This window comes from Quercus robur, chromosome 3 (assembly GCF_932294415.1).
Source record: "Quercus robur chromosome 3, dhQueRobu3.1, whole genome shotgun sequence".
Classification (NCBI taxonomy): Eukaryota; Viridiplantae; Streptophyta; class Magnoliopsida; order Fagales; family Fagaceae; genus Quercus; species Quercus robur.
Window position 1 is genome coordinate 35,582,802 of NC_065536.1, and position 26,422 is coordinate 35,609,223.

A 26,422-nucleotide genomic window follows, 5' to 3' on the forward strand; every position below is an offset into this window, starting at 1 on the left:
TCTTCAAGGATTTCCAATAAAAAATCTCTTTTCATAAATGCTCATGAGATAATCTTTTTCAAAATCCCATTTTCCAATAATTCATGAGATAACATTTTTTTTTAAAAGATAAACCTTACCAAAATTTTTTGAGATTTTCAAAGAGAAAATACTTTTTTTTTTCAAATGTAAAAGGGGTTTCATTTTTAAAGGGATATAAATATTTTTCTCATCTTTCTAATAATAAAAGTTCTTTTTTGAAGGAATGAAAATTTTATACAAATAAAAATGTTTACGACAAATTCTTTTTAAGGGCATAATTTTTAAAGAAGTTGTGACATGTCCATAATTCATTTCGATTGAATTAGTGAAATCCAATCAAGCTAACATTTTCCCCTTCCTTTACTCCAGCCATTTTGGTTTATGGTGTCTTGTGCTTTAGAATGACACATGGAGAATAAATTTGCTTTTGAAGGTATAAGGTGAAAATTTTATATCATTTCTCTTCGTTTTTATGTTGTCGAATTATATTCACATGCTAGATATATATATTAAATAATATTCACATGCTAGCTATGTATTTATTTCTTGCAACGTAGTTATGGGCACAAGCGCCCATCCAGTGATTTTGTTCAACTTGCCTTGTTGCACACGATCGTTGTGCTCTAGGAAATACGCCTTAGCCAAGTAGATGGAAAGTGGAGGGTTAAGTAGTATGGTTTAGGTCTAGAAACCAAACTTAGGCCTCTTATAGAGGACCTTGTATATCTAGAATCTTGATCTGGAGTTAAGGTTCAAGAATGAAAAGGTGTTAAGCACCCAATCGTGCCCGTTTTGTAGGTCGGCCTCCACTCATTGTATTCCATATCCTAATTATATCAAAGGTTCCTATAATAGGTTATCCTACACACACACACACACACACACACACACACATTCTCTCTCTCTCTCTCTCTTGTTTTATATTAGCACATCCTAACATACATCTAAGTATACACCCTAGCATTCATCTAAACAAGGCATATCATCATCTCATCCACATCATAGCATTTCATAACATATCACATTGCATCTCATACATCATATCATGGCATCTCATAATCACATGGCATTAACCATATCATATTAGCATCTCAAGGTAGCTAGCATCTCATCATATCATCATTACAAGTTCATTTCATATTGTTTTATTCATGTTCATCATCAAACAAGAATGCATGTTCATGTTATAATGCATGTACTTACTTTACCTACCTTAATGCATCATCACCACAACACCTATGTTTTGATGCATGATCATATTTTTATGCATGTTCATGTTGATATTCATACACATATTAAACCCTAATCTTTGATCTAACAAATTTAGCATGTGAGCATGTTCTCTTATTAACCCTAGGCCTAAACATATGAGAACTAAGCTAAACAAACCTAAAACATACATATATACATACTAAGCAATTGGTTTCTACTCAAATAGTTGTACTCGCTGTATACACCTCGTTTATTTGGTAGAACTCTTTCTTCTAAAAAAATTTATTTATCAAAAAAGAAAAAAAAAATTCAATTCTTACAACAAATGAGAGAAGGATTTTGAACATTAGTTCTCCTCGTAAAGGAGGCCAAACAATACCATTCGGCTACAAGTTATTGGCCCAACCATTTCAATCTGTTATTTGAATAAAAGTAGAGTGGTTGAGTGCTCTTTTATTTTCAACACAAAAAAACTATCAACGCCTTATGTTCCTCTATTTTAACTATGATATCTGTCTTATTTTTCTCTCTTAGTTCATAGAATGGTGGAACCACTTTGGACCCATTAAAACAATTCTCCGTATGCTTAAAGGATATGCTCTGTTCTTTGACAAACTATCCTAGGAAGAAATTCCATATGACCTCCACTTTTAAGATCTCTTAAAGAATTGTTAGCAGATGTATATTGAATTTTTTAAAATTAACTTATAATTAAGTGTATTTAACCCAAGCCCAAGCCGAAAAAGGACCCGGAAAAGGATGTTTATTGATTTTCTTCAAACATTGCAAACCACCATACATAATACATATAATGGATAAGAAACCAAAACCCTTAATACGCTGTACTGTCCAAAGGTTAATCACTCTTCCATATAAGAATCACAGCAGAGAAAAATGTTTCAATAGATAAGCATTCTTCATACCAACATCCTTTAGATGTATATCAACTAACTTGTTGAGAAAGAAGGACAAGAAGCCCTTGTGGGCCCACTAATATTTCATTAAGGAAACTAATCAATCCAAACCAGACCACGGGAGTTACATCAACTCCACCAAGGGGTGGAATCAACTTACGGGTTGGGATGAGAAGTGGTTCAGTGGGAGCATAAGCTATTACATATGGGAACTTTCCAACAGGAAGTTTTGGGTACCAGGACATTACTATTCTCAAAATAAACAGAAAACCAAATGCTGAGAGAAAGGGTCCTAGGAACCCAATTGCAAGTTTTGCTGAAGCAGGGTCCAAATCAGCTAATGCCAATTTCTGCATAAAATCTATACCAGCATTTTGTGATATCTCCAGTATGTTGATCGTGGGAATTTTTGCCACTTCGTGTACATCAAATGGCTCTCCTAAAAGAGATGCATCTAATTGTGAAAGTTCATTGCTGGGGAAAGCCATGATATCTGTAAAACATGAGCTGCATTGAGCAAGCTGGGAACGCCGATGTGACTTTCTTTTAGCTGGATGCCTAAAGCTTTCCTGCCATAAGGTGAAAGGCAAATGTGGATAGGACTATAATTCCAACAAGCACGAAAAGGACAGAGATCTTAATTTTAAATATTTTGGGATCAGAATTTCTTAATTGAAATTCATTAAAAATAGTAAGAAATATGTAACTTAATTATCAATATTTCTTCAAATAAATGAATTTGCAGAAAAAGAGTCCAGAACTGGAAATACATTACAATAAAGAATTTAAGTTTCATGGATATTTTATAGGTTTTGGAAGTCTCACATTGCAACTCTAGGATTTCAGCAGAAAACCATATAGATACAAAATTCGCCCCATATTTCTAATTCAGCTTGATTGATTAGCAGTCCTCCTCTCCCCCCACCCCCAACACACACACACACAGATGATATTTTTAGTTATGTGCTAAAAAAAAAAAATAATAATAATAAAAACCTCTTCTTGAAAGTTCAAGCAGAAGGGCTCTATCTTTTCTTTCTTATTCAAAAGTTCTGTAGCAAAAAAATTGTTACCAAAGATTAAGATCCTCTAGAAATTAGATTTCTTAGGTACCATGGTCTCTCTAAAATACTTTTCATCCATTTTGAAACGGGTGGACTAGATTTTGTCATATCATCAATAATTTTAATTTCTATCTTTTCTCCCAAAAATCAATAATTTTCGTAGATAACAAAATGGTGACAACAATCACCATCTGCATGTCAAACAAAACAACTTATGATTTATGCAAAACCAGAGTTAATAACATTAACAACAGAAAATTTGTAAGATAGGCAAATAGCTCGTGTAATGTACCCTATCCTAATAAAACAGACACGCACAAAACAGCCCATGTTGATTTTTGAATTCATTATGATAATATATATATATACACACACATATGCCAAATTTAGAAACAAATGAGAAGGAAACACTGAAAGATGTCTCTATCTTAAAAACTAATCTCAGCAAGCCCATTTCAAGAGAATATCTGGAAAAGAAAGATTTGGGTACTCACAGAAAAATGGGAGTGCCCTCGATTGGATAACAGAGAAGGCCATCCTACGAAAAAAAATTGAGAGCACAACCCGAAACTATGAGTAACATGGAAACCCAACTTGAAAAAGATTATAAGAAATAGTTGTTATAACTTTACAGATGTAATTCCCAACCAAAAAAAAAAAAAAAAAGCACTGTACCTTTGATTTGAACGTGGTTGAGAAGGTGAGAACAGGTCGCCATGGTAGTCTAGCGTCCAGAAAGAGCGGTGGGGGGAACGTTATCTTTCCAGTTTTTTTGGGACCTGGGACTCACTCTAATAGCAAATATATAATTGGATCGGGCTGGCTGGGTCGGCTTCAAATCCTTAGAAATGTGACCCGCTTAGCATCTACATTAGCTTATAGGAGAAATTATCATTTTTTGGGGTTGCTTTTACTTTGGTCACAATTTGTTCTCGCAGTTAATTTGGTCTATTTTATATATATACTAGTATTATGCCCGTGCGATGCAAGGCTTAATAAAAAAATTATATATAAATTAAAATTTTTTTTATACTATAATATAATTTAATAACAAAAAAAATAGTAATTTTTAAAAATTATGGCAAGTTTTAAATTTTTAGAAGTTCTTTGTAGTAAAATTTTAATTTGTTTATATATATATATATATGGCACTAAAAATCTTTCTATTATACTTGCTAACATGTGGAGTAGTAGAAGTGTTAACCATAAATAAATTTCTAGCATATATAACCAAAAAAAAATTCCATAAATTACAAAAATAAAGTATCTAGATTGCAATGTAAATGTAAATTTTTGTCATAAGTGAGGAAATAATTAGCATAATCAATTAAGAACACCAAATCAAAAAGTAATATCAATAATTAAGATGAATTGCATTATCTAAATTTTTTTAATAAAAATTATAGAATTTAAGTAATAATTGAACTATGTTAATAGAAAAAATAGAAACACAATAAAATAAAATAAAAAAGATAGCTCTTCTCACATAAATCTCCTAATTTCATATTGTAGATGAGTTCCATCCCAAATAGATTTGGTGATAAAATTTCTTGTATATATGACTGAACTAAATATTCCATAAATTACAAAAAAAATAAAATAAAAATAAGTATCTAGACCTTCTAGGGTACTACACTCAAAATAATTTCAAAAATAGATAAATAAAGGTACATAAAGAGAAATATATATATATATATATATATATATTGTATTGCAATATAAATGTAAAAGTTTACATATGAATTACCCGTGTCTAGCCATTTTGATATTGCCCTTAGTGAGGAAATAATCTGCTCAATCAATTAAAAACACCAAATTAAAAAAAATATCAATAATTAAAATGAATTGCATTATCTAAAATACTTTATAAAAATAATAGAATTTAAACAATAATTGAATCACGTCAATAGAAAAATAGAAACACAATGAATAAAAAATAAAAAGAAGATAGCTATTATGAATAGAGATGAATAAATTAGAGTAAACAAATACATATAGAAGAAGAGATGAATAGAGAAAAAAAAAAATTGTATGGTTCTATGAGTTATTTTATATATATATGTCCACAAAAAAAAAAAAAAAAAACCATCAATATGTACCGTAACAAAAGTTAAGAAAATCCCCAGAACCATATTCGAGCACAACAAATTAAATTATAAACAAACATTATTGTAGCTTTTAGATTGAGAAGATAGAAATTTACCTTGTAAATAAGGAAAAAACTGAAGAGAGGGATAGACTGCAGCATGTCGTGTATATAGAATGAAAGTGTGAAATTGATATCATTCCCTTGTAGCAATGGAATTGATTTATGTATCATGATATCAAAATCCAATAATTGATCTACTTTAAATAGTGCTATATTCTATTGATTTTAGGGTTTATTGATAACATTTTAGATAGACACAACTATTGATTTATCATATTTATCCAAAAAATTTGTATATATCTATTCTTAAAATTTAAAAATTTATTAAAATTTCTGCAATTTGGTGAAGCCACGTGGCGTAATTACGGCGTCTAAGCCCAACTTTTATTATATATAATATGATATATATATATATATATATTTTTTTTTTTTGAGAAGGAAATGTGTTGCTGCTTTATTAATTAAGGAATATGAAAATCAGATGAAAGAAAAGAAACAATGTCACGTGGAACATGCTCCATCCAGACAGAAAAAGGAAATGAATGTCTTGCTCTCTGGGCTAAGGCATGAGCGACTGTATTGCCTTGCCGACCAACATGAGAGAAGGAAATACTCTGAAAATAGTTTTTTTATAGCAGAAATATCTTTTATTAGGTGACCCCCTTGAGCTCTCTCCCAGCCGCCATACTGAAGTGCCCTGATCACTGTCTCAGCATCCCTTTCAATCACTGATTTCATAGTACCGGTTTCAAGGGAGAATAACACTGCTCGCTTGGCAGCTAGTAGCTCCAGGATTTCCACAGTAGGTGGCTTCTTGATCTTCTCGGACAAAGCAGCCCTCACTTCGCCATTGGAATTTCGAATGACCACGCCTATGCCATGAAAATTTACTTTCCAGTAATCTGGTACAGGTGGACACCACCTCCTCTGAACAGCATAACATGAGCAAGGAGGGATCTTTATCAGATTATTGAAGTCACGGATGTAGTCTCTTGCGAAGTCAGTGATCTTTTCCAAGGGTAAGGTGGTTTCATTCAGACGGGTCTTGTTCTTGTGGTACCAGACCGACCAAGCCGTTGCTGCAAACAAAGCCACTGAGTGGGGTTTGCTTTGGATCAACTTTATAAGCTTGGAGAAGGAGTTTAGTGAATTCCCAGACCTGACCGCCCAGTCAAAATCCTTTTCCCAGACCGCTTTTAACTTGTCACAGCTCCACAAAGAATGTAAAACGTCCTCCATGCCATCTGAGCAACGTTGACAAACTGCCTCTTGAAGAATTTTTCGTTTCATCAAGTTTTCTTTTGTTGGTAAAGAGTTTAAGCACACTTTCCATATAAAGTGCTTAATCTTTCTAGGAACTTTAATCTTCCAAATGCTATTCCAGAAGCTCTTCTCAACATCAGAAACTTGGTGCCGATTCAGCTCTTCATTTTGCCACTCACAGTAGCTTATACCCGGATTTTACAGAGTAGTTTCCATATTTTTCCTTGGGCCAGATCAGAATATCAGGTTGTGGGGTTGAGCACAAAGGCAGAGACTTTATAAGCTTTGCATCCGGCAGATAAAAATGGCTATCAATGAAGTGAACGTTCCACCATCCCGAGACCGGATTTATTAGCACAACCATTGTTGTTTCCAGGGCTAGATCAGAGTGAGGTGTTGTGATTCTACCTGCATCAGTTGGTAGCCAAGCATCCTAAAAGATCTTAATGGTTTGCCTATCAACCACCCGCCATCTTGCTCCTCTTCCAATTAAGTGCCTAGACCTTAGAATGCTCTTCCAAGCATATGAGCCCGTGGATGATTTTGCTTCAAAGATTGAGCAATTTGGGAAGTATTTTGTTTTGAACACTCTATAGAATAAAGAGTCCATGTCATGAATAAGTCTCCACACATGCTTTGCTAGCATAGCTTCGTTGAACTTACATAAGTCTTTGAACCCCAAACCTCCTTCCCCTTTTGGTTTACACATCACCTCCCACTTCTTCCAGTGAATTTTTCTCCTTTCTCCCCTTTGGCCCCACCAAAACTTGCGAATGAGCATCTCAATGTCTTGGCAAAGACCAACCGGTAGACGAAAACAACTCATAGCAAAAGTAGGGATAGCTTGAGCTACTGCTTTCAGTAAAACCTCCTTCCCAGCTTGAGATAATAACTTTTCCTTCCATCCTTGGAGTTTCCCCCAAACTCGGTCTTTGATATAATTTAGGCTTGCCTTTTTATTCCGTCCAACCACAGCTGGTAAGCCTAAATTCTTCTCATATTCCTTAATTTCGGGGACCCCTAAAGAATTCTGAATGAGTTCCTTGAGAGTTGTAGGAACATTTTTGCTAAAGAAAATTGTGGTTTTACTTGAATTTATTTTTTGCCCCGAAGCCAACTCATACTTCCTAAATAGCTCTTGTATTTTCTCCATCTCCTCCACTCTTGCTCGACAAAAGAGGAGACTGTCGTCTGTAATAAGTGAGATATTTTTGGGCCATGCTTAAGAAGGGAGAAGCCTTCAATATGCTTATCATGCACAGCTTGTTCAATGAGACCATTCAAGCCTTCCGAGCATAAGAGAAAGAGGTAGGGGGAGAGGGGGTCCCCTTGGCAGATACCTCTAGTCGGAACTATGTGGCCTTTTGGTTCACCATTGATCAACACCGAATAAGTGACCGATCTAATGCACTCCATAATCCAGCCAACCCATCTCGAATGAAATCCAATCTTTTCCATGGTCCGTTGGAGAAAAAGCCACTCCAATCTGTCATACGCCTTACTCATGTCCAATTTCAAAGCCATGTGTCCTGTTTTCCCTGATTTCTTCCTCTTCTTATGATGAATTAGCTCAAAGGCCACAAGAATATTATCTAAGATTGCCTTATCCGACTGAAAGGCACTTTGTGATTCTGATATAACATGGGGCAAAATCTTTTTTAATCTGTTAGCTAGCACTTTGGACACAAGTTTATATAATACATTACATAGAGCAATAGGGCGAAATTTAGTGACAAGTTCAGGACTTTTAACTTTGGGAATTAGAGAAATAAAGGTGTGGTTCAAACCTGACAAGATACTTCCCAAATTCAGACATGAGTGAACTGCTTCAACTACATCATTCCCAATAATGTTCCAAAATTTTTGGAAAAAAATGGGGGGCATGCCGTTAGGTCCAGGTGCCTTAAGGGGTGCCATTTGCTTCACAGCCACTTCCACCTCATCCCTAGAAAAGACCCCAAACAGGTCTCTGTTCATTTCCTCTGTCACCACAGGCTTAATGAATTGCACCACTTCCTCTATTTCAATCGGAACTGAGGACGTGTACAAACTTGAATAGTATTCCACCACCATGGCCAAGACACCCTCATCACCAGAAACTAGAACGCCTTCGGCATTACGGAGTTCAGAAATTGTGTTGCGACGGAAACGTTGAGAAGCCTGATTGTGGAAGTACTTGGAGTTTCTGTCCCCAGAGACCATCCAATGAACATGACTCCTCTGTTGCCACATTTTCTCCTCCAAACTAAGTAAGTCACTGACCTCGGCTTTGAGCTGCATGAAGAGTTCAATATTTTTTCCTTGCGCCGCTTCCAGTTCAGCTGCCTGAAGCAATTTCTTTTTTCCCTTCAACTTAACTGAAACGTTACAGAAAGAGTGCTTACTCCACTGTGTTAAGCTTCATTGGCACGCTTCAATCTTCAACATTACTGTTGCCATAGGTGAACCGGAGGCAGCCAGCTCCCTTGTTCCTTTAACCGTGTCATGGCAACCTCTATTCTCTAATCACATCTGTTCAAAGCACCAGGGACGATTTAACTTTGCACTGAAACCATCCGGTATGATTAAAATCGGGCTATGATCCGAGGTTACGCATGTTAAGGTCTGCACTTTTGTCACCGGAAAGATATCAATCCATTCCACCATGCTCACGGCCCTATCCAATCTCTCCCACACCATTCTACCATTTGGGAAGCTTTTTGACCAAGTAAATTTGTTTCCTGCATATCCCAAGTCTAGCAAGTTGCACTCATCTAGCACCTGTCTGAAATTTTCCATCTGTCCATAAGGTCGTAAACGGCCTCGGCGCTTCTCATGCGATTTTAGAAGCTCATTAAAGTCCCATCCACACAGCCAAGGTAGCGAAAACCGGCTGTGCAAATCACCTAACAAATTCCATGTCTCATCTCTAAGGTGAGTCTTCAGTGCCCCATAAAATCTTGTGAAGCGCCATGCATTTTCCTTGCCTTTATTTATCACTACATCAATGTGATGTAGAGATGAAGGTTCAACAGATACACTGAAATTTTTCTTCCAAAAGAGAGCTAAACCACCACCACGTGTTACCAAGCCTTGCTTCATCCAGCCATATCCAAGAACACAACTGAGGGATCTTGTGCTCAGATGAAATCTCCAAGCTCTTGAACTGTTTGGCGGTTCCCAAGCCCCTGACAGTTCTAACATAGAAGACTCATGGTCCTTGGCGGGGATGGGAACCAGCCTCCGCCAATCATGAAGTGTTTTCCTTTCCATCTTGAGAAACCAGCTTTGATTTTTTTAGTAACCCAGAATGATTGAGAGCCGAGTGTGAGACTCTTTTATTCCCTACATGCACGTCTAAGACTTCAGAAACCCCTGAGACAGTCCTAGAAACACTTGTCCACCTTGGTCCAGGTGGATGAGTGACCTGGAGGTGGGTCTCTTGTGTGTTTGGAATATCCCTCATAGGAAAAGCAGCTGACATGGACTCAATAATTGGTGCGGAGAGATCACGGGTTGCTGAAAATAAGGTATTTGGAGTCACATACTTCTCCTCAAAGTCAGAAGGAATTGATGTATTAGAGTCCTTATAAGGTAAGGATGTTGCACTGGTATTAATTCCTTCCATATCCTCAAATTTCGCCAAGTCCTCATCAATCTCTTGTAGTTGTCGTGCGAACTTTCCTTTTTCTGCTCCTTGACCCTCAAAACCCGGAGGAAAATCCTCACAAATCCTTGAGTTATCATCTAAGATGGGATTAGTAATAATGATAGGCGAAGATACAGGAGTTACCTTCCGTATAGGAACCACCGGAGGTGGTAGAGACACCGGTGAGTTTTGCGGTTTGAAAGAAGGGAAGGTCCCTTAGTTGCTTTTGTATGCAAAGTCTCCTTCCGTTGCTTGTAAAAACCAGGAACAACAACTGTAGATTTTGGAGTTTGGCTGAAAAGTGGTGCACTCAGCCATGCTTCATACTGACGGGTTTCAACAGGCAGAGTACCTTCGCTATCGATCCATAGATCGCAGTCTTTATCCCCATGTGTCAAGCACCCGCACCAGTAGCAAATGTTCGACAATCACTCATATTTAAACGAAACCCAACCCATTGTGCCATCGTCTAGAGTGATTTTCCGGCCACGACCAAGAGGTTTCAAAATATCAAGTACAACTCGAACCCTCAAGAAATCACCACCCTCCATAGTCGGGAAATCTGATGCGCAAACTTCCTCGATACTTGAGCATATCCCTTCAGCCACAGCCTTATTCATAAACTGTATGGGGATATCATACACTTGCACCCAAAAAGGAGCCCTATCAAAGAGTAAATCCTGTGCATGTGTACCTTTGTCGTAGCATTGAATAGCCACCAAGGACTTATCGAAACTCCATGGTTGACTTGCTAGGATTCTGTAAGTAAGTGATGTAAACCCTCTTTATTTACACCATCCAATAAATTGTTGGAAAAATTGGTTTTGCATCTCATACAAAACACACAGCGGAAACAACAATCACGGATCAACTTCATTCATGAGAGAAAACATGTAACATTGAATTCTAGAACAAAGAATAGAAAGCATACCTTGATGCTGTAAAATTTGAAAACTAAGACTTGAGAATACCTCTAATCATCATCTCAATTACACATGGTGCCCAAGAAGAGTAGTCTCTCAACTAGTTTTTATGTACGTTGATCCTCAAAGAAAGTCCTTCTTCTTCTCCCTTGTAGAGAAAAACTGTTTTCTTTTCTTTTCATCATACGTATATTCTAACTACATTGGTAGTTACTTTATTTAATAACTCTTATTAAATAAAAATTGATTATCTAATTGGGTTAGCCTTTTGGGCCTGCCTAATTGGGTTTTAGTTCGTGGCTTGAGATGGGACCAAAAGGAACAAATAAGACTCTAGCTCCAATGGGCCTTGAGCTTATCTGTCAACTCTTGACAAGTCTAAAGTTACCATTAATTATATTTAATACCACTATATAAATATAATTGCACTCTATGCCTTTTTAAAACATTATATCCCAAGACTTTAATGATATCATTTGACCCCTCCATGAAATATCCATAGTGAACAAAGTCATAAGGAACTGTCACTTTGTAAACAACTATTTTATTCTTGAGTACCCCTTTAATCTTTTAGTTATTCACATTTATTGAAATCCAATTTCAATAAATATAAGCTTTAGTAACTCCTTACTAAAGTAGGCGATCTGAATAACTAGTTCCCATTAAACTTAACTCAAGGGGATATTTCGTGTCTCTACAAAAGAGATTTTGGATTCCATCTTGAGAATATGTGTTCCATCAACACTACGTGTGGTTACCCAACATACTGAGGTTTTGACTGTGAATGTTAGATCTCACTCTTGATATACCAAAGTAACCTACATTTCATGATCAAGTTCATTACCCTCTCAGGATTGAGAGTCTATGAAATTAGAAGTCGTGAGATTAATTATTCAGGTGACAATTGTTGATTGAATAATTAATCTCACAGCGGTCCAGTTCAATATGTCTTAACTCTTAAGACACAGCAACACATCAACTAAAAGTCTCCACTTCCATGATCAAGACAAACCATCTTAGTTGATGTATTATAGTCTTCACAGATGAAACGCCCAATTTCATTATCGACTACAAACTATATTTTGAGTTTACAAGGAACTTGTGATTTATATCTTCTGTGACTAAATCACATACAATGCATCTCAAGGACTATGACAATATCCCATTAGTTCATTTGCAAATAGTCTCATATAATTAAACAAATTAATTATTTATGAAATGCCAATAAATTGGATTTTAGGGCATAAACCCCAACATAAATGAGTGCCATGCTAGACTTTTTAAAATAAAACACCAAAGATGCACACATATAATAAAACTTGATTAAAACCACAAAATCCTAGCACATCTCTCTCAGACCCATTCTTTGAGTGCAAACATCATTGGCCATGGTTGAGCAATCCTTTCTTGCTGCTGTTGTTGTTGCTCACCAGAGGTCACCACTGTTGATCCCATGTCCATACTAGTCTCGTTTCTCTCTCATCTTCTCTATTCTCACCATGAGGAACCCAAGGTCGAGATTCATTGCGTCACACCTTTGCTGGTAACCACCATCACCACAACATGTAGTTAATCTCAATTTCTATGCTGTTGAGTTTGACTTTGAGAAGTGGTTGAGGTTGGGTTTGATTTTTGGGTTAGTTTGAAATGGTAAATTTGGATAATCGGTAAGATATGGAGCTATAATTGCTGTGACTTTTGGGTTTCATTTGTGGGAGGTGATTTGATTGGAGTCATGGCCATGGATGATGGTGGCAGTAACCAGTGAGAGGTGGATTTGAAGAAGATTGGCCGGTGGCTGTTTGGTGAGAGAGCATATGAGTTTTGGATGAGTAGTGAATGTGTGTGATACTACCTATTCATTATTTTGCAAAATACTGATCAGGCACACTATAATTGGAGGGGTAATAAACTATGGAGTTTACACCACGTCCTTATCAAATTCGGACTCATGTGATAAATGATGTGCACCAAAGTTTACATGGCTAATAAAATAATAACAAATTTGTTTTAATAAACATAAAAAAAAAAAAAAATCCGAATATGGTAAGGATGGGGTGTAATACCCATGTTTTACACCATCTAATAAGAGATTGAATATATCCTACCACACCTAATAGCATCTCAATAAACTCCCAATTTGGTTGGATTTTCAAATGGGGATTAGAATTGGTTGAGTGTGGTTGTGTTTATTTTTTAATATGTAATAAGATGATGTGGTATTTTGGGACTGAAGGTATAATACTTCGGTTTTATATCACATCTTTACAGATTTAATCTCTAAAAAAAATGTCGCATCAAGGTTTTTTTCTTAAGTCTTATTTTCTTTTCTCTCACTTTCTTAGCAACCAATTTGAATGCATTTCATTTGGGTGAAACCGATCACATTTGATTTGTAAAGTTGTAATTTATAACTACGTTTTAATGTTGGCTTATTCCATGACAAAAAGTGTTGTAATCGCTTTAATTTTGTTCCTTGTATTTTGTGGGATTTTATTGTATTGGGTTTAGTATTAAGTTGGTGAAGACTCAAGCTTAATTGAAGATCAAGTGGATTTCGTGAGAAGCTCGCGAGAAGCCAACCTGTGAAGTAGCCACATGAGAAGCACATGACTGGAAGCTGAAGAGTCATGTCAGGCTGTCAGTTTCGCAAGTGTCTCGCAGGTAAGGCCTTCCTGCAAGGTAGTCGCGAAACTCTCTGCCTGGAAGAATTTTAAGTGTGACTTTTTTACCCTTCACCCATACTATATATACCCTCATTACCCACAAAAGTAAAAGAGGCCATTAAGAGAGAAAAACCCCAGATAGGTTTTCTACAACACACACACCCAACTTTTAGAGAGAGAGCTACTCATCCTTAGTGAGAAATCATTCTAGCCTTTTCTCCTTCCCTCTTCCATTGTCATACCTTGAGAGGAGATTTGTACCCAAATACAACCCACACCTTTTCAGAGTGTAGAGAGTGTTTTGGAGCTTGGGAAGCTTTGGGGACTAAGCCAAAAGAAGCCGGTGAGGCTTGGCGGATGTAATCGGGCGTATTGCGGGATTCGGAAAGCTAGACAAGACATGGTTCTGAGAAGCCTTGTTGGAGTAAGAACTTGGAGGGCTTAGGTACATTGGGTTGATTAGGCTTGGAGGGTCTCTTGCTATTCGTGTATCCCAACTTATTGTCTAGTGGATCAATTTAACGCTTGGAGGGCGGCGGAGAGGTTTTTCGTCGAGTTCTTCGGTTTCCTCTTCGATAACACATCAGGATGTTATCTTGTGTTTGCATTCTCTCTTCCTTTACTCTTGTGCTTTACTTGTATTGTTTGCTGTTCTTGTTTATGCACTAGAGTAGTATCGGTTGATTGCATTTTATTTACTCTTGTTTCCGCACTTAGATAAGTTAGAGTAAAAGCAATCTAGCCGTAATTTTTATTTTGGGGGTCTAAACAGCTCTTGTGTTTTAACACATTTTCGAGCTTTCATGATTAATTGAAATTAATTTTGATTAGTCAATAATTAAAATTAATTAAATAATTTATGAGATTGGTTGTTGAATTGGTTAAAAAGAGTTTGGTTGCATAGGAATAAAAGGGATAATCTGATAATGTGGGAATTATTGATAATTAGGCTTTTAGAAGTAATTATCTTTCAAATAATTATTCTTTTGAGGACTTAATTATCAATTTGAAATGAATTTTCTTTAGAATATAAATTTGAAAAACGTCCAAGTACAAATCCCAACCCAAAAATCACCCGATAGGGTTTTTGCCTTGCGAGAGGTTTTTCCCATTAGTCAACAAATCACCATGATAATTTAATTTCCACTGCACTTTAGTTTATTTGATGATTTGTGTGCACTTCCATGATTTGGCATGTAATTTGACCTAATCAATCAACTTGGGTAATTGAATTAATTAATCGGGTTCAATCTATGACCCGACACATGACTTTTAAAATATATAGTAATTGTATGGAAAAAAAATTAAATGTTACCTGAATTGAAAATTAGTGTATTAAAAAAATGAAGCATTGACATCAAAAAAAAAAAAAAAAAAAAAACAAACAAACAACCATTGACAAAATCTATTTTATTTCCTATAGGTATAGGAATCCTATTCCTATTTCATTGGTAAAAACAAAAGAAAATATTGTATTCTTTGTTAATACATACAAAGGAAGCTTCCCACGTTATGGATCACAAGAACAACATAGATGTGGACAGGGTGTTTGAACTACTAGACTATCTTCAACAACATATTCTGTCTTAGCTTTCCATCAATGAAGTTTTTCAATCCTCTATACTATTTAAGAGATGGAAACATGTGTGGACTGCAATCCTAGTTCTAAAAGTTCACACAACCTTGTTTGGTTCTTTCGAGGTGCTGAAAAATATGGATATCTAGAGAAAGTTATGGGAATTTTATATCTTGGGGGAAAGAACTTTAGGAAGGCATTGTAAGGAGGCTAAGTATAAAGGAATTTTCACTTATTCACTACTTTGATAATCGCAAATCATTTTCTCTTGTTGATCGTTGGATTAACTATGTGGTTAAGAGTGATGTCAAAAGCTATCCCCAATCTTTGTTCCTGGATACTGTATATTTGATCAAGATTACTATTATGAAAGGTATCAATTACCTCAAAGTGTTTTGGACGCAGAATCCATAACTGTGTTGACTCTATGTTGGTGTAAGTTGGACACAAACTGTGGTAATATAAACTTATCCTCTTTGAAAACACTGCCTTTAGCTTGCATTGATGCAGATGATAAACTATTCAAAAACTAGTTGCTGGGAGTCATGTGATAGAAGAAATGAAATTTATGAAGTGCCACGAATTGGAAAGTATAAAGTTCTTCGGTCTTATTAAAGCCAAGTTGATTGAGATGGAACTCAACGATGATCTTGTGAGAGTTGAGTTGAAAGCATCAAATCTTTATCTTGTAATTACACATTAGCCTGAACAATGTGAGGTCAATCTGCTTCCTTGTAATAATCTGAGAATGTTAAAATTTAGTGCACCAAACATAACAGAGAAGTGGTTCCACAGTCATTTTTCTCAACTTCCACTAATCGAGTACTTGAGCGTAGACCATTGTTGTACACTAGAAAGACTGAAGATTTCAAGTCATCATCTTTAGACATTGTACTTATAGCCCCTTCTATTGCCATGACTCTCTTAGGGCCATAGTTCTTCCATGCAGATAGTCTACTTTTGAACCACCTTTAGGTTGGGTTTTGGCTTAGTATCACCACCTCTTTTGAACCACCTTATTTGTTAGGCTTAGAATGCACTGCTACTCCAAATCATATCATTGAAACTACCATATATCTAGAGCGAAAGAAGGTTATGATGATAAGACTTCTATCATTTTCCTTACTATCTTGGAAGTTTGTATGTGTCCTATATATCTCCTGTTATACCTAATTTGCTAGTTTCTTGGAGTAGATGCTAAAAGTTATAATCATGGTATTCTAAACGAGTATATTTATAAAAATAAATATTTCCCAATAACCGTCAGTGCTTCATAATTTGATAAATATGATTCATTTTGTCACAAAAGTAGACTAATTTAACTACATCCAATCTCTTAAACCTTTTTTTTTTAGCATTTTGATAGTGTTACCAACTCTTTACTTGATTTCAGTTCTCCTATGAAAAGCCTATTCGTAGAGGGGAAAAGCCTAGCTGTTGCAAACTCCTTCTAGTTCCGTGTTGGAGGCATTGCCTAAAGTCTGTGATAACTGAAAACTCTAGGATTGCTGCGGATAAAGAAACTCTAAAGGCAGAGGAAATAGGGCTAGAGAAATATTTTAACGAGAACACAAAAATCTTGGAGAGCTTCCAATTCCTTTCTGGTGTCGTTGCTTAAATATTGTCAAGATTAAGAGGTTTAAAGGATCTTCATACAAAAATATTTTTTAAGAAATATTGTTCTTACAATGTAGGGAATTGTAAATCCTCTCATAATCTGTGACTTCTAGCTTGTCTAGTAGAACCTTGCTACAAACTCGGGTTATTTTTTCAGTTTATATGAATATTCTAATTGTCTGAATATTTTGTAAGACTACTGCTGACACTAAGGAACCTGTTAAAGATGTTCTTAGGTTAGGAATTCTAGCACTATCCCTCTTAGGCATGGTGTCTTTGTGGTAGCAGTGCTAGTGATGCTGTTTCTATTCGAGTTATATCACCTGATTTTCTTATTACTTATGGCATATGAGAACACTAGCATGCGATTTACTGAAATGGTAGGGTGCTTGGCCTGGCTTTTAGTCTTTACTCTTTAAGTTAGAAATGATTCTCATAAGCTTGATTAAAAGTAACTAGCCTCATCACATGTGCTTCGCATGTGCGACGATGCTTTTCATTTTTTATTTTTTGGGTCCACACGTTTTACTCATGGGAGCTTTATTTTATTTTTTATTTTAAGAAGAAGTTGTATTAGTACTTGACTACTAATGCGAGAGAGAAATGTGGAGGTGGGATAAAAAACTTTTTATTTTTTATTTTTTTTAAGTTGGACAAAAATTAGGTGGTTTTGAAGTACTAATTTTACATGTCTAACCCTATGATTTAAGCCTTAGAAACAGATGAATTTGAGGGTATTTTGGACATCTAAATAGACGATCCCAAACAGGGCAATATCTTTAAATAGTACTATAGATACGTGTTAGGTGTGTAAGTACCAAGCTAAATGGATAAATCTAGCAGCCTCGAAATATTTTTTTTACTGAAGGATTGGCATGTAATTTAGTGACTCTGTGAAAGAGATACAATTGAATGGGCTTTTGGTTTTGGTTGATGATGGTGATCTCCAGGGCTATCCATGGGTTGAGTCGAGTTGGCAAAATCAGCCCATGCCCATTTTCCCACGCAAACCCACCAACTAAAATATGACCTAAACCCACCCAATTATTAATTGGGTTAAATGGGTAGTAACCCAATTAGACCCAATTATAACTAACGTTAATTGGCTTTTAACTAGGTACCCAATTAAGCCTAAATATCATTTCTACAAATCACCAAACTCTAAAGTACCTCAAAACCACTAAAAAGACCAAAATACCCATAAAACCTCCAAAATTACCAAAATACATCCTAAACCTAAAAATGAAATAAATACCCCCCGAAATCTTAAAATGACCAAAATACCCCCTAAATCTAAAAAATGACCAAAATACCTCTAAAACATTAAAATGACCAAAATACTCCCTAAACCCGTCAAATGACCGAAATACCCTCAAAACCTAAAAAAAACCAAAGTACCCCCCTAAACCTAAAAATTGAACGAAATACCTCTAAAACCCAAAAATGACCAAAATACCCCCGGAACCTAAAAAACGATCAAAATTCCATTGAAACCTAAAATTTTGCTCATTTTGTTTTTGTTTACTTACTCGATTGTGTACTAAATTGGATTGGTAGTAGATGCTTAACAATATTGGTGGACTGTATTACTTAAGAATAAAAAGCATTTAGGAAGAGTTGAATAATTTTTTTTTTTTATTAAGAATGATCTCAATTGCAATAATAGAACAATTACTATCTACAACAACACTACAGATCATAGCAGATTTCAACAAAAGGCTGAACTTAAACAACTCAAAAAATAACTAAAAAAATTCCACAGTTTCATTTAAATAAAGAAAAAGGGAACATGTTAGATGGGATTCTATTTAGAATAGAACTCCGATAACGTATCTGCGAATTGTATTTGTTCATTGTACATTAGTTTTAACAGCTTGGGAAGCATTTCATTAATTTTTACTGGCACAAGCAGGAGGGTTCAGCTTGCCCGAAACTGCAGGCTGGACGTTAGTACAAGTGGAAGTAGCAGATCCTCCACTTCCCTTGTACGTGAGATCAATGTCAGAAAGCACCACTTGTTGGCATGGTACACTCTTACTGCAAATAAGATTCACAGCTTCCTTTGTCGAAGAACTGCCACTAATTTTCTTGAAGCTAACATTGCTGATCTTAACTTTAGAGGGAGACTGAAAACAAAACAAAAAAGCGCACCCAAGAATTCGATATTAGTAGTTTAACTTTTTTTTTTTTAACATCAAAATTTGTGTATATATTTGAGATGTTTATAATAACCTGGTTTGAGCATTGACTGTTTGGGCAGTAGTTTTGATCAATGATGATAGGATTGGCAACATTTTTCATGACAACATCCTCGAAATGTATATCAGTAGCAGCTCCAGAAGTGGAAGCAGGCCATGTTTTGATTCTAACACCATTATCTGTATTGCTAAGTGTGGCACCAGTAACTCTGATTCCTGAAACAGGTTCTTCGTTTTGGTACTTTCCAAGACTTCCAACACTGATACCATGGCCAGGTCCACAAGTTACTTGGTTAACAGTAACATCTTGGGCTCCAGCACCAACGGAGATGCAATCATCACCTGTTCCAATATTGGCATTGGTAATGGTGATCTGAGATGAATGTCCCACGTGGATTCCATCGGTGTTGGGGCTATTTGCGGGTGCAGTTATGGTAACATGTTGGAATTGCAACTTCGTGCATTGCAAAAGGTTGATGTGGAAATATTTGCTGTCCTTCGATGTAATGTCTTGGACTATTGAATTTGTGACTTTATCGAACCTTATATTCTGTTCATGTTTACAAGTTAGATAAATTGAAATGCTAAATATGAGCGCTCGAGTTTCATTTTAATTAGTAAAATGGGAACGATTCTTCGAATTATACAAAAATATATAAAAAAAAATTGTTTGGAAACGAACGTGATCATTAAATCAATATAAAAAAGAAATGGTAAAGTTGTAGCAAATATTATTACATAAAAACTTACAAACTAATGTTTCTGTGAACGTGGTTGGTACTACTTCAATAATATTATATTATATAAACAATTCTTTAGAGACCACAAGCTTTGTCAAAAGATTACATGTGCGATTGTGATTGTTGAATTATTGTTTTTATATTTAACCATTGTTTTTTCTATATCGCTTTTAGTCGCACATGTTAGTGTTGTGGCACAAAAATTACTCCATAAACTTTCTCATATAAAAATTTTAAAATTAATTCTTTTTTGAGTTGTGACACATCACTATACAAAACTTGTCAAATTATTAGTAAAACATCATTTAACATATAAATGTTTGAATTTGTTTTTTTAACGGGTAAATTTTGTAAAGTTGTAGTGTCTATGTATATCTAATAGAAAATGATGGAATATAAATGCTAATTAATTAAGATTGAAATCTTACAATAGGAAGTACGTTGCAGTTTTTGTCTTTGTCACACTTATTTTTTTGCCATGCTTGTTGTCCTTTGCCATCAAAAACTCCACCACCTGACACAGTGAGACCGTCGATACGTTCAAAAACAACCCAACCATCTTTACCGTTGAGGGAGGCAACATCTAATGGGGCTTGTAGGGTTCCCTGAAGGTTAAACTCAATTGCACCTTTGCATGGACCCAACAAATTCACATAACCTAGTTTGTATACCCCTGCTGAAATCACAACTTTACTTTCTGCTACTGCGCACGCAGCTTTCCAAGCTTTTGTCAAAGCCTAAACACATTGTAAAAAAAAAAAAAAAAAATCAAGATCAGTATATAATAATCATTTTGCATGTTAATGTTTTATCATTTGGTCATGACATCGATCCGTTTCTAGTGTAAACGGAGTTTGAACCTAAGTTCTCTTGTTAAAGTTAAAAGGCTTTACTAGTGATGTTAACTGGAACACACTCTTCTTGTCAATTGCGTATTTATACCTGGGTTATATCAGCATTAGGTTGTGCTCCATATGATTTAACATCAAAGACCTGCTGGGCTTTGGTGGATGCCAACACCAATAGCAACAAAATTGTTGCAATGCTTAAATTCTTTCCCATCTTATTGTTCTTTATTTTCTTTCTATTACCAGTTTGTTGTACGAAATGATGGTAACCCCATTTGGTTTGAAGCTATTTATACTTCAATACCTGAATTCCACACCATTGAAACTACTCAACTAATATTAACTAATTTAAGGTTGCTAAGAACTCTCCTGTATATACTTCAACTTCTGTACTATTATTAGTTTTTGTGCTTTCTCCTCCACTAATTAATTATCATTTGTTATTGTATAAGGTAAGATTATTTTACTTTTGTATATCATCTTAACTTCTTTGCTTTAAATGGCATGCTGTTAGCAACCTGAAATATGTTCATTTTATCATGTAAGCAAAGTGAATACTTCCGTTAGTAAGGGGGGAAAAGTCTAGTAAAATCTACCAAAATTGTCCAAAATTAGCATAGGCAGCATGGTTGTCTACGCTTTACAATAGCAAATTATGAAACCCACCAATATTTTGCCCATTTATTAGTTTTCGAGGTATTTTGGTAAATTTATTTGTTTTTTTGGGGGCGGGGGTATTTCTATCATTTTTTAGGTTTTGAGATGTATTTATGTCATTTTTTTTGGTTTAGGGGGGATGTTTTGTTCCATTTTTAGGTTTTAGGGTTATTTTGGTCATTTTTTAAGTTCTGAGGGTATTTTGGTAATTTTAAGTGGTGTTTTTTTAGCATATTTAGTTTTTCTTTAGGTTTGGAGGGTATTTTGGAAATTTTAAAGGATTTTAGGAGTACTTTAGTCATTTTCAAGTTTAAGGGGCATTTTGGTAATTAAGATTATTAGGTAATTGGGTGGGTTGGGGTTTACCCATAATAATTGGTTTAGGTTGGGATTGGGTTAGAAGTAATTAGTTATATGGGTACTAAATGAGTAAATGAGTTTTAACCAAACCAACAGCCCTCCCCAAACCTACCCATTTGATACCCCTAGTATTGGGGATGAACCACCGCTTAACTTGATTTGATTAGGTGAATGGGTTAGGGATCAGGTGGGGTTTACACCACGTCCTTATCAAATTCGGACTCATATGATAAATGATGCGCACCAAAGTTTACGTGGCTAATAAAATAATAACAAATTTGTTTTAATAAACATTAAAAAAAAAAAAAAGAATCCGAATATGGTAAGGATAGGGGTGTAATACCCGTGTTTTACACCATCTAATAAGAGATTGATTACCTCCTACCACACCTAATAACATCTCAATAAACTCCCAATTTGGTTGGATTTTCAAAATGGGTATCATAATTGGTTGGGTGTGGTTGTTTTTATTTTTTAATATGTAATAAGATGATGTGGTGGTATTTTGGGATTAAAGGTATAAAACTTCAGTTTTATAACACATCTTTACAGATTTAATCTCTAAAAAAAATGTCACATCAAGGTTTTTTTCTTAAATCTTATTTTCTTTTCTCTCACTTTCTTAGCAACCAAACACAAAGAAAATCTCTTAGTCATTTATTTTCTCTCAAACTCAAGAACAAAAAGTACTAAGCTCAACTTCCAACAAGCTATTGGAGTTGTGATTTTAAGTCGAAGACCTAGCCCTTTTAGGCTGAGAATCAAATTTTGAGTAAGGTTTTACTATCAGAAAATAAGAAAACAAAAAATGATGCAATTGAATAAAGTTTCTCTCCAAAGTAGTTTGGTGAGAAACTTTTCAAACTTCTTATATTATCTCTTTTTTGGGTGTGAATTTTGAAAATCTAACCGTTGAATTTCATGTTCCTTATGTTCTTAACATGCATATCAAATTGAATGTTATTTACTATTTGATCAATCAACCAATTTTTATACAAAATTTTAGATCACAAAAACTTGAAATTTTAACATTTGTTTGATGACATAGTAATTAATCTTTGATTTTCTTGAAACTAAGGGTGCATTTGTTTCAGTGTAAAATATTTTCCGGGTGTAAAATATTTTCAGGTGAAAATATTTTCGGGAAAAGAAAATATTTTCAAGTGTTTGGTTGCATTCTGAAAATGTTATTTTCCTACCAGTTTCTCACATTTTCTCAGCTTCCAAACAAATTTCATAATAGAAAATTTTAATAATAAACTTAAAAGAAACAAAAATCAAAACAAAACATTCATTGAACTAAAAAAATTGGCGAAACGGAGAGAGGGGGAGGAAGAGAGAGTGATCGACAATTAAGGGAAAAGGAGAGGTAGATCGAGAAAGAGAGAGATCAGGCATGGGTAGGTCATGGGTGCGATCTCGCCGGTGCTGGGGATGCAATCTCGTCAGTGCTGGGGTGCGACGAGACCGGTGTGATCTGGGGTTGGGTGCGGTGGTGCGATCTGGGGTTTTGGTGTGCACGATCTCGCTAGCTCTACTCTCTCTTATTGCTCTTGGTTCAGTCCTTTTTTTTTTTTTCTTCTAGAAATGGTTTGAAGGTAAGCTTGGAGATGGGTTTTGGACAGTGGGGCGGCACGATCTGGGCTGGTCGAAGCTTGGCTGAGGTGAGCTTGGATATGGGTTTTTGACCGTGTAGGGTTGTGCTCGAGCTTTCTCTATTCAGGTTTGATTTCCGGAAATTTTTTGAGGGTAAAATCAAAGCGTAAATGATTTTACGCTCAAAGTGGCTTATTTTCCGGTCAAAGCGTAAATGATTTTCTGTTGACCGTATTTTCCGTAGCAGCCAAACACACACAAGGGTGTAAAATAATTTCTTGAAAGTGTTTTCAGGCGAAACAAATGCACCCTAAACAGAAAACTGTTTTCATCATGGGTGCTGAAAAAATATTTTGATGCTGAAAAATATTTAATGTAGGAAGTTATTTAAAATATTACATTTTTTTTAATGCAAAAAATAGTGCAAAATTTTATGTAGAAAAATAGTGTAGTGAATAATGTAGAAAAATAGTTTTCTATAAGATCTTTTTAACAAACTGGATCTATGAACCTAACATTAATTAAAAAAATAATCCTAGATCTAATATACTTGCATGATTCTAGTATTTTAACTCAAAAGTATGGAAACACATTTATAACTAGGAAAAATCCTGATTCTAAACATGTGAACATAATATTTGAATTAAGAACCCTAAAAACATGAAAAGTAGGAAAAACTAAGAAAAACCTATATCTTGCATGCTAAACAAATACGAACTAACTAAGAAGATGAAAATAAAACATGTTTGAATCTAAAAGCTAGGGCCTAATTAAAAAAAGAAGAGGTTTAGAAACCTTACCTGCATGCACTAGCACTCCTAAGCTTTACAAGCACTCGCAGCAAAAAAAGTTTCTCTATAAAGGGATTTGTAAGTAGAAATTTGGTAGCCTAAGACCATGAGATCCAAACTATCCCTTCTAGTGACTTGAAACCAGGAGGTCTAAGACACCAAAGGCACCTTCCTACTACTAACTATAGAGAATAGGGATAGAGTTCTCTTGAAGAGGATTTATGAATATGAAGTTGGTAGCTCAAGACTAGGAGGTCCAAGCTATCTCCTCTAGTGAATTGAAACCAGGAGCACCAAGGCACCAAAGGCTCCTTACTGCTACTAACTCTAAAGAGTAAGAACAGAGAGAGAGAGAGAGAGAGAGAGAGAGAGAGAGAGAGAGAGAGAGAGATCTTAGTTTACTAGGAAGTTTTGAGGATTTTTGGAGTGCTTTGAACTATTGATGGAGGGGGGGTATTTATATTGGATGTTAAGGAGCTAGGGATAAGTCTTTGGGCAATGTGAGACTTAGAAAAATAAAGTGTTTTGAGTGAAAAATGTAGGGGGCAAAGTCAACTTGAGTAAGGAGTCAACCAGGCCAAAAAAGGATGAGATTCTGGGGGATCTGGTCCAAGTTCTGATCGGCACTTGGTATAAATCCTCCCTAGATCTTTCCCTTTTTTTGTCTCTTATGTTCTAGTTTCAATTATGATTTGATTCCTTCCAAAGATCATTGCTCACTATTTTGACCATGACTTTTGATCCACAAATCATATTTGAGTGAATTTTGTTTCATTTGAACATAGACATCCTAAGATTTAATTTGAACATAATTTTTTGTAATTTATATTTAAAATGAGTGAGTTATGGCCATTTGAAGTTAAGGTAGCAGTGCAGTCAAATTTAGGGTTTTGCAAGCCCGTGTTTGGAATCATGCATGCGCACCCACGACCATGTGCACACATTATGCGTTATGGTCATATCTTCATTTTTAAGGACCCAAAGCTTCAAGCTTTGGGTTGGGTTGGGCCACCCCTAAACCCTTAAGAATGTCCAAAGCCTCTAAAAGGTTTTGAAAACGCTAGGCTGGATTGGGTTGATTGGGCCTGTACCCTAATTAATTTGTTTTCAGGATTGCCATAGTGGGAGATCCCAAAAGCACCTTTCTTTGTTATATGTGGTATTTAGATGATATTTGATGATAACCCCCTTAAAAATCTGGCTATACGTGAAAACTACCAGGTAGCCGAGTGTTGAGGTACAATTTTTCTCACATGCCACATGTCCTAATTTCATTTGCCCACTCACCAAAAAATACCCATAATTATTTTGGGCCCTCACAAGTAATTCTCATATTATTACCCAAATTGGGCCCTCAAAAATATTTCTCATATTATTACCCAAATTGGGCCCACACAAATATTTCTCACATCATTACCAAAATTGGGCCACAAAATTATACCATCTCTATAAAAGCCCAAACTCATTTATCTTTGGCAAAACCCAAAAAAAGTCCAAAATTTTTTATTACAAAGCCCATTGCTACACGACACCTTTTATGAAGCCCGTTGCTACACGACACCTCTTACAAAACCTAGGAGAAACACTTGGCAATATTTATCAAAATCCAAAAATATTATTAAAAGCCCATATTCTTATTTTGTCAATATTCTATTAAAAAGCCAAATATTATTTTGGCAATATTTTACAAAAGCCCAATACAACTTTGACAACATTTTATCAAAAACCCAAAACTATTAATTTTGGGCAAACTATTATTCCATGAAAGCCCAAATTTTATTTGACAAAAATATTATATTATGCTCAAAGTCCAAAGTTAATAATCTCTGGCAATAACATATTTTGACATGATAAATTCCCTAGCAAATATGCCAACTCATGGGAAACATAAATTATTTATGACGTGTTACCCATCTCATAAAACTATTTCTTTTACAAAATTTATGAGAATCATACTTATTTTTTCCATAAGAAATTACAATTACAAAAGCCCATGTATCTTACAAACCCATAGCAAGACTATTTATTTTATAGGGACATGCACGCCCAAGAGCTTAATGACAAGGCCCAACCAAAAAAGTCTAGCCCATATGCCAAATCTCAGCAACTAAAGCTCATATAGGTGACTAAAATGGTTAGGCCGGTTACAATTCAGTTTTAGCACAACTAGACTGACAGCTGGGACTGGCTACAATCACT

At 35.4% G+C, this 26,422-nt stretch overlaps 2 protein-coding genes across 2 annotated transcripts; both read right to left on the reverse strand.

The window, feature by feature from the left end:
- Positions 1 to 2,079: 2,079 nt before the first annotated feature.
- Positions 2,080 to 4,052, reverse strand: LOC126717919 (protein COFACTOR ASSEMBLY OF COMPLEX C SUBUNIT B CCB3, chloroplastic). The gene is made up of 3 exons (XM_050419908.1): positions 3,887 to 4,052; positions 3,706 to 3,749; positions 2,080 to 2,716 (listed from the first exon to the last, which is right to left on the reverse strand). Exons 1-3 carry the CDS (start codon positions 3,927 to 3,929, stop codon positions 2,177 to 2,179), a joined length of 627 nt encoding a protein of 208 aa, XP_050275865.1. The 5' UTR covers positions 3,930 to 4,052; the 3' UTR covers positions 2,080 to 2,176.
- A 5,800-nt stretch (positions 4,053 to 9,852) lies between these two features.
- LOC126719574 (exopolygalacturonase-like) lies at positions 9,853 to 21,033 on the reverse strand. The gene is made up of 5 exons (XM_050422106.1): positions 20,914 to 21,033; positions 20,400 to 20,708; positions 19,266 to 19,781; positions 18,934 to 19,159; positions 9,853 to 10,349 (listed from the first exon to the last, which is right to left on the reverse strand). Exons 1-5 carry the CDS (start codon positions 21,031 to 21,033, stop codon positions 9,853 to 9,855), a joined length of 1,668 nt encoding a protein of 555 aa, XP_050278063.1.
- Positions 21,034 to 26,422: the final 5,389 nt, after the last annotated feature.